This window comes from Scyliorhinus torazame, chromosome 28, assembly GCF_047496885.1.
Source record: "Scyliorhinus torazame isolate Kashiwa2021f chromosome 28, sScyTor2.1, whole genome shotgun sequence".
Classification (NCBI taxonomy): domain Eukaryota; kingdom Metazoa; phylum Chordata; class Chondrichthyes; order Carcharhiniformes; family Scyliorhinidae; genus Scyliorhinus; species Scyliorhinus torazame.
Genome location: NC_092734.1, coordinates 33,608,180 through 33,617,284, shown reverse-complemented (window position 1 = coordinate 33,617,284; position 9,105 = coordinate 33,608,180). Strand labels below are relative to the sequence as shown.

At 47.8% G+C, this 9,105-nt stretch overlaps 1 protein-coding gene across 1 annotated transcript in view; it reads right to left on the bottom strand.

Moving 5' to 3' along the window:
- Window positions 1–827: 827 nt before the first annotated feature.
- Window positions 828–9,105, bottom strand: part of washc2c (WASH complex subunit 2C) — a 135,114-nt gene continuing 126,836 nt past the window's right edge. Inside the window, exons 30-33 of the mRNA XM_072491838.1 lie at window positions 8,766–8,975; window positions 4,221–4,763; window positions 3,231–3,402; window positions 828–1,723 (exon numbers count right to left, since the gene is read on the bottom strand). Coding sequence (XP_072347939.1) covers window positions 1,572–1,723; window positions 3,231–3,402; window positions 4,221–4,763; window positions 8,766–8,975 — 1,077 coding nt within the window. The 3' untranslated portion in view covers window positions 828–1,571. The remainder of the gene's footprint in view (window positions 1,724–3,230; window positions 3,403–4,220; window positions 4,764–8,765; window positions 8,976–9,105) is intronic.

Below are 9,105 nucleotides of genomic sequence, written 5' to 3'. Positions count from 1 at the left end.
AATCCCGATCGACATGGAACTAATAGTTCAGAAGCAGACCATTTGACCCAGCTGGCCTATCTATACGCACGCCCACTTGATCTGATCCCATCACCGTACCCTTTTCCTCACTTTCTCCGTCACCAACTTCCCCCGTTCTCGGGTCGGGGAGTTCCATTTCTTGACCAAGCTGCCCTCAACCAACGTTCACAGGTAGGCCTCCAGCAGAGGGTTAACAAGCAGCAATCAGACAAAGGTGGCCTGATTGCGATCAAGAAGTGCAGCACAGACAGGGGACTGAGCTCGACAATTCTGCACCAGAGAGACCAAATCACAGTCCACACGATTGACTTACTAACGTCCACATTAGCAGGCAGTGCTTACGATTAAAGAAACACGCTCGTTTACGGCTTAGCCACAATGTTACTCAGACAAAAAGTATTTCATCATCTGGTGCAAAGCAATGCTTCCGGTGTTAAACAGTAAAAAAACACCATCTATCTCGCACTCACCCCCTTCATTATTCTACCATAGTTCTCTTATCCGCATCTTCTGGTCCAGAAGTACTCAAAGGCCCATTACAAAATGGCCAGTTTTGCGATCGCTGAGGCAGCTGGTTATTACTCCGCTCGCAGCATGATGATAAATCCCTAAGATCAAGCGAACACTTCCTAGAAGATGCTGGACACGAATTACATTTATTACAAAGCTTGGTCGCTCTCGACGTTTAACGAAACTCAACAGGATCCAACAGAACCCCAAAAGGCATCAGTGCGAAGGGGACAGATACAACAGCAGTTTGATGACCTCAACACAATGATCCCAATCAATGTCTATCATTCCGTTGCCTTAGTAAACCAGCAGTGAATTTATTTGCGACGCTAGTTTTTAATTCCAGAAGAAGCATTTACATTGTATTGCACGGATCTTACTAATGCTCCCCATCCGGAAACTTGGAGCATACTTCACGAGAGAGATCTCAAACCTGATATTGCAACAAAACAAAAAACTTACAGGTGAACTTAATAAAATTCAATGAGCAAACACAGCCAGATGAATGACACCCCCAGTGACTGCGTTTACAAGAAGTGCTCAAAGCCGAGTGTTAAAACCGCCCCAACGTTAAGTAAACAGAGTTGAGAAAGAATTCACACCTTTATAAGATTTGAGGATGATTAGAACTTGGGGCGAACGATACCATAATTTAATGATTAAGGAGCCAACAATGGTACAGAGAGGGGGAGACAGAGAAAAAAAGAGAGCATTTCACAAGTCCAGGGAACATAGCAAATTAGTGTGAAATGTTCAGAACTAGTGTGAACGTATCGTCCTATCTTAAAAAGCAAAAGACAGTTATTCCCACATCGTCCCTTCCATGGAAGCAAGTAGTGAAGTTCACATTAGCAGTGAGTAGTGTTTCCGATTAAAGAAACGCACTTGTTTATGGTTTAGCTGCAATGTTACTCAGACAAGTATTTCCTTATCTGGGGCAATGCAATACTTCCTGTTTGAAACAGTTTTAAAAAAGGGTGTTCTCTATCTCACCCACCCCACACTTCCTATAATTCTATGACAGTGCACTTCATCAATTCTCATGGTCCAAAAGCATTCAAAGGGTCATCAAAAATGTCCGCAGCTTTGCTATCTGGTGTGCTGGCAGGAAGGGCAGTCTGCTTTGACTTGATCTTGGGTTTCGATTGCTTCTTGCTGCTGGCTGCGGGCTTGGCAGGAGCAAAAATATCATCTGAAAAGAAAAAGATCAAGGCACGTTAGATGGGGTGGCCCGGTAGCACAGCTGCTTCACAGCGCCAGGGTCCCCGGTTCGATTCCCGGCTTGGGTCACAGTCTGTGCGGAGTCTGCACGCTCTCCCCGTGTCTGCGTGGGTTTCCTCCGGGCGCTCCGGTTTCCTCCCACAAGTCCCAAAAGACGTGCTGGTTAGGAGAATGGGACATTCTGAATTCTCCCCGTGTACCCGAACAGGCGACTAGGGGCTTTTCGCAGTAACTTCATCGCAGTGTTAATGTAAGCCTACTTGTGACACTAATAAAGATTAACCAAAAGCAACTCAAACCCCCACCATCTAGAGATAAAGCGATGGGTGAAGGAGATCGCTCCAGCTGTATAAATTCCTTTGCATTGTCCTACTGGCTCTATTAATAGGGGCTGGTTTAGCACAGTGCGCTAAACAGCTGGCTTGCAATGCACAACAACGCCAGCAGCGCGGGTTCAATTCCCGTATTAGCCTCCCCGAACAGGCGCCGGAATGTGGCGACTAGGGGCTTTTCACAGTAACTTCATTGAAGCCTACTTGTGACAATAAGCGATTATTATTAATAAAGTGGACAGTCTGGAGCAGGCTGACCTTCCAAGGGAACGATACACGACGTATTTCCAATAACCAGCTCAGGTTCAAAGATTCTCAATTTGATTTGTTGCCCACAATACACGGAAACGGCACCCGAGACAGAGGCCGCGTATTCTCACCTGGTTATCAGGCGGTCCAGGTGAACTACTAACTATAACGGTGAACGCGAAGGAGTCCGACACAACCGGTGGTTTCAAAAGGCCACGAGAGAGAGTGCACACTGAAGCAGGAATTTCACAATTGAAACCAGGTACGTTACTGGGCCCCAATGCACTTTTCCTAATCCTGACCAAAGGCAGGTTTGGTTACTCTGCCGCCCCTCTGGTGGCGATTAGCAGGACGCCTCCTGCCCTTTTATTTCTGCTCACCACGGGGAGGTGTATTGGGATGGGCGGGAGAATTCCTCTGGGTCTGGCTTGATGGGCACAGACCTAGGTACGGTCTGCTGATTTCCCTCCCTGAAGGACATTCGTCAAGCAGATGGGTTTTTACGACAATGGCCATCATTAGACTTTTAGTTCCAGATTTTTTATATTGAATTCAAATTTCATCTGCAGTGGTGGGATTTGAACCCGGGTCCCCAGTTTACTAGTCCTGTGACATGACCACTACCCCACCGCCTCCCCAGAGCATTAGCCAGGGGCCACTGGATTACCAGTCCCACGGCGAACCACTATCTCCCCTAATATAGCAGCGTTAATGTAATAAAACATCGCAAGGGGCTTCAGGAACATTAACAAAGTAAAGGACCGAGCCACTTGAGGACGGATGACCAAAGGCCTGGTGTCAGGAGGTAGGTTTTCAAAGAGTATCTTAAGGGAGGAGAGAGAAAGAGGCGGAGTTTAGAGAGGGAATTCCACAACATTCAATCCAATAATCACGTACCCATGTCATCGTCAAATATAGACTTGGTTTCGATTTTCTTTTTGTTCCTCTCCTTCGGTGCAGCTTTTAAATCAGCAAATATGTCCACATGATCATCGAAGAGGTCGACATCAATGCTTCCCTCATTGCTTTTCTTGGTCAAGGTAACAGATTCCGTGGAAAACAAATCGTCCTGGAAAAGGATCATTTCAGCAGGTAATTATTTGAAAGACGCTTTCCTGGAAGATAAGGCAACATTTGCCGAGACCCGATTCCCCCCCACAATGTGTGAAATGTTGCAAGTTTCCCACTAGGGGGGTTGGGGCAGCCCTCTATGAAAGCTTAACAGCGTTCACCGACTAACTTCACTAACGTTCATTAAGTGGTGCGTTTGCCGTGGCAACGGATCCACCAGAGGACACTCGGCAACCAATCAGCATTCTCTTCTCGTGCGGCATAAATTGTTGTTGCCCCAACGCTCGGTATTCTTGCGAATTGCCCTGATGAGTGTAGGACGGGAAGTTGGGTGTCCTTTTTCAGCACCACTAAACCTTCTGGTTAAACCCAGAAAATTCAAACTACCTCAGCCCCAAAAGGTGTTATAATGATGAAGGGTTCTCTCAGAATGCTCTGGCACCATAATTATCTCAACTGCGACCCCCCCAGCTCCAAAGGCATGACCAGTGCATGAGGCCTGGCTAATCTTCATTGCTTTCAGCCCATGGGAAAGGCCAAGGATTGGCTTAGGCTCTCGTGGTAGCAGCAGGAGCAGGCCACGTACCACCGAGAGGACAAATGGACACTTGGCAGAGGCCGAGAAGCTACCAGTTGTTCAGGAACCGTGGGCAACCCGTTCCTGCTCCTCTCCAGGAAAGGAGAGGCAGCGAGGAAGACACTGGACAATTACAAGCCAACTAAAAAGGAACATCGCCCGTCACCTCCAGGTGTTATTCGACGTTAAACATGGAAGGTTTCACCAAGCATCTAACATTTGATTGACAAAATGATTACCTCAAAGATATCTAGTGTCTTTTGTGCGGTTGGTTTGGTTTTCCCCGATTTTGCAATTCCAAAGAGATCATCGCCACCTTCTTCTTCGAGGAAAGCTGTGGGTTTGGGTTTCTTCGCGGTCCGTTTACTCGACCTGAACAGGTCATCCTCGCTGGGCGAAAATATGGATTGGCTTGGGTCCTCCTTGGGCAAGGCGTCCCCCCGTTGCCCAACCGCACGAGGCGGCTCCTCCGCCGAGCTCGCCTTGAACAGATCGTCCGAGCCGAAGAGATCGGAACGTGCCGGCCGTTTCGCGGCGGTGGCAGAGGGCGAGCCAGCCGCGTCACCGGGCGAAGGCCCAGGTGACAGTGCCCACTTCGCCAGGGGTGGCGTGTCCGGATTCGTTTTTTGGACCAGGGCCGTCGGCGAGAGGTCCGCAATGCCGCTGACGCTATCGACCGCCGAACTCTGGTCCAAGTCTTCAGTCTCGTCGGACTGCTGGGCTGCCAGCCTGCGCGCCACCCTGGTCGGAGGTCGCCGCTTCTGCCCAACCCTTGCACGGCTCTGCAAGATAACAGGGTAAATTTGAGTAATCTTGAAGTAGTAAAGGCCTCGCCGGATCCCAATAACACCCGGGCTCCCTCTCCCATCAATCTAAGTGCCATAACTCCTCGTATTCCCTGGTCCATAATCTCCCACCCAACCCCTCAAGATGTCATGTGCTTCACAAAATAACCCAGCACGCTTAATCATTTGCCACCTTCAAACTGGCCAAAGGGCACCGAGCAAGGAAGCAAGCCAACGGCAAAGCAAGGCCTCGCTAAACCTTCGCGATTGCCATGCGGTTGGCAAAAATATACTCAACACGTGTGCTGCATTAGACATAACAGCACTAACGCAATACTCACTCTATACGTTACGAATGGGAACCGTTTAATTTCCAACTTAGAATCACTACAGTGGAGAACGGGCCATTCGGCCCATCGAGTCGCTGAAAGAGCCCTCTATCTCGGCTCCCCCCACCCCCCACCTAACCTTTTGGACACGAAGGGGCAATTTAGCACGGCCAATCCACCTAACGCGCACGTCTTTGGACCGTGGGAGGAAACCGGAGCACCCGGAGGAAACCCACGCACACACGGGGAGAACGTGCAGGCTCCGCACAGACAGTGACCCGAGGCCAGCTTTGACAAAGAGTCACCTGGACTCGAAACGTTCGCTCTTTTCTCTCCCTACAGATGCTGCCCGACCTGCTGAGATTTTCCAGCATTTTCTCTTTCGTTTCAGATTCCAGCAGCCGCAGTAATTTGCTTTCAGCCAGAATTGAGCCTGGATCCCTGGCGATGAGAGGCAGCAGTGCTAAGCACTGTGCCCCCTTACTTCATAGTCAACGATACATTTCGCGCCATGTTCTCAATTTTAGTGTTTTTTTATTTTTAAGTTCTGCTTGCGTACACGTCCCCAGTACCGTTCAGTCTCCACATAACCCCCGATATGGCAATGAAATTGATGGAACGCCTGGACTGAAAACACTCCTTTTGCAAGCACTGACTCTACTTGTTAAACAGAGGAGCAGAAGGCCATTCAGCCTTCAAGCTTGTTCTGGAATGTAATTAGATACTGGTTGCTCTACATCTCAACTCTATCTCCTGCTTTGAGTCAGTAACTCTTAATACCTGTAGAACATTCGGCCCATCGAGTTCTATCAATTCCTTTAAAACACCTCAACTGGATTCACCCCTCAATCTTCCAGGTTGGCATTCCAGTGCAAGATAGAGGGCATGCTGCACTGTCAGAGGAACTGTCTTTTGGGCGAGATATTAAACCAGGCCCCCTCAGGTCAATGTAAAGATCCCACCCGCTATTCAGAAGAGCAGGGAAGTCGTTCCCGGTGAGCTGGCTAACATTTATCCCTTAAACACCACCCGGTTGTCAATGTGGACAGCACTGTGGCTTCACAGCGTCAGGGTCCCAGATTCGATTCCCCGCTGGGTCACTGCCTGTGCGGAGTCTGCACGTTCTCCCAGTGTGTGCGTGGGTTTCCTCCGGGTGCTCCAGTTTCCTCCCACAGTCCAAAGACGTGCAGGCTAGGTGGATTGGCCGTGATAAATTGTCCTTAGTGACCAAACAAAAGGTTAGGAGAGGTTATTGGGTTGGGCGATAGGGTGGAAGTGAGGGATTAAGTGGGTCGGTGCAGACTCGATGGGCCGAATGGCCTCCTTCTGCACTATGTTCTATGAATCTATGTGATTGCGGTTTCTCGGAGATCGCTCGCTGTCTGCCAACCGGCCGTTGCATTTTTGACAGCCTACTTGTGACAATAAGCGATTTTCATTTTCAAATGGGAAAACATTTGTACAGACTGTATAGTTGATTGCTGGGAAGTATGTTTCCCGGAGCGTTTATTTGCTGTAACCTGTTTTGATACATGTTTGTAATAAAATAGATTTTTTTTTAAATGATTGAATGGCGGAGCAGACTCGATGGGCCGAGTGGCCTAATTCTGCTCCTGTGTCTTACGGTCTTCTGGTTTATCCTATATTTTTTCCAGTTGCTCTTCAAAGCCTCCAGATCAAATTCAATTCTTTGAAAAACAGGGCGATAAATTTCCAGCAAGGTAAACGGGGCTACATCGATTCCACAGGATTATAGAATCCCTACAACGCAGGCCCATCGAGTCTGCACCGACCCATCGAATGAGCACCCGACCCATGTCCACTGTAAATTAAAATGGGGAAATGGGTCATTTGAACCATGGAAGTCCAGAAAAACTTGAGATTTTAAAAAGTAAGGGATAAGTCCCACAAAGGGTCAACAGCAGCAGCTTGTTTGAAATACAGATAGCTTCACAGGCATTAAAGAACACAGCTCGGGACAACTCATCCTGTTTTTCAAGTTAAAAAGACATTCAATCAATTTAAATTCTTAAGTATTTCACACTTCCTTAGAAGTGCATTATTTTACTGAACAGTTAAAAAAAGGAACAGCCAGGATCTTAGGTTTAAATTGGGGGCATAAATGTTAGGCGTGAATAACATCAGTTAAAATGAGACAACTGCTTTCCAGATAAAGAAACACACAAGGTGGTACGTTTATACCATAATTTACACATTTTTGACGTTAAAACCTTTTTAGTAAGTAACCAAGCCAGATAAGTTTAGAGTTCCAGGGGGCAACCTGCCGTTGACACCAGCTGATCCTTAAAAGAGCAGAGGCGAACTGCTTCGATGAAGACGAGTTCATAACCAGTATTGAGACTAAAGAACATCACTAGAGACAGATATCAGAAAAGTCGCTGACGGAGCAATAAATTTATTACCTGCCAAACAAATGTATTACCTGTCAAGCAGAATAAGATAGTTCAAGGACTGGGAGCTCGCATTAGCAACAGTCGGCAAGGGACAGTTACATTTCAATAAAGGTCATATAGAAACGAAGGCTGCGCAAAGGGATATATAAAACCTAATAATTCAGCAACCAGCTCTCCTAGCTACATGGGAAGCACATTCATGAACTGAGCATCACAGCGAATCTATCTGAGGAAGACCAAAAGTTAAGAAAGATGGTCAAGGCAGACCTGAAGGTCTAACAACTGACCAGAACATAGTGCAGAAGGAGGCCATTCGGCCCATCGAGTCTGCACCGACCCACTTAAGCCCTCACTTCCACCCTATCCCCGTAACCCAATAACCCCTCCTAATCGTTTTGGTCACGAAGGGCAATTTATCGTGGCCAATCCACCTAACCTGCACGTCTTTGGACTGTGGGAGGAAACCCACGCAGATCACAGGGAGAACGTGCAGACTCCGCACAGACAGTGACCCAGCGGGGAATCGAACCTGGGACCCTGGAGCTGTGAAGCCACAGTGCTATCCACTTGTGCTACCGTGCTGCCCTCTTGTGCTGCCCTGGAGGATCCAAAGAAAAGATCTTTTTACTTTTCTGTAAAAACAGTGATTTTATCTTTCAGTTTGAAAATAAACCTAACTTGAATTGATAACCAGAAAGAGTGGTTAGCAGAAAGTTTACTTTACTCTACTTAGAAAGGCCGGACCCGTGAGTGAAGCTACTGAGTGGTAAGTAAACAGAATCTTCTATGAAAATATGGGATATACCAGGGGATAACTTGAAACACTAGTTTGACCCGAATAGCGCCCACCTAAGTCTGCATAGGAGTCAGGGAGTGAGAATCCCTGTTCACCTTAAGAATATCTTGGCCCTTTTCTGGTATAGGGGGAATTCTGAGAATAGTGGTGAGTTTTTTTACTTCACCACCCCCCTATCGCCATAACCTGCACATCCCTGGACTAAGGGGCAATTTAGTATGGCCAATCCACTTAACCTGCCCATCTTTGAACTGTGAATCATGTTATGTGAACTAGATTTACTTCAGAAAGCTGCCAAGGAAACAACTGAACAAATTAAGCATCCTGACTGTCTTTGACTAGAGTGACTTGACGCCTCCCTCATTATTTGATCAAGCTACAATTTCTGTCAACGAAGTTCACGTTTGGATGCATGGCAGCACAATTAAAAACAGAACGCTCAGCCTTTGCCACAACCTACCTTATTAACACTGGGCAAAATGCCCGGCTGCAACGGCTGTTCAAAACTCACACCGCCGCCCTCGCCCGCCGCCACTAGTGGTCCTGAAGCTGGAGGTGTGACCTCGCGCGCAGGCGGTGGGGGTAAAGGCGACGCCGGCCCAGGTCGAACCACAGCAACCTTGGGCGAGGCTCCGGGGAGGAGGCTCGCTGGGTTAATCGCCAAGTTTGCCTAGAAGAGGGGGGGGGAAAAAAAAAAACGAGGGAATGTTGGTCATGGCCAGATATACAATGACAAATCCCAAATCGAAGTAGAGAAGTGAATGGGAGGAAACAAGACAAGCAGGTGCGCATTGCCACTG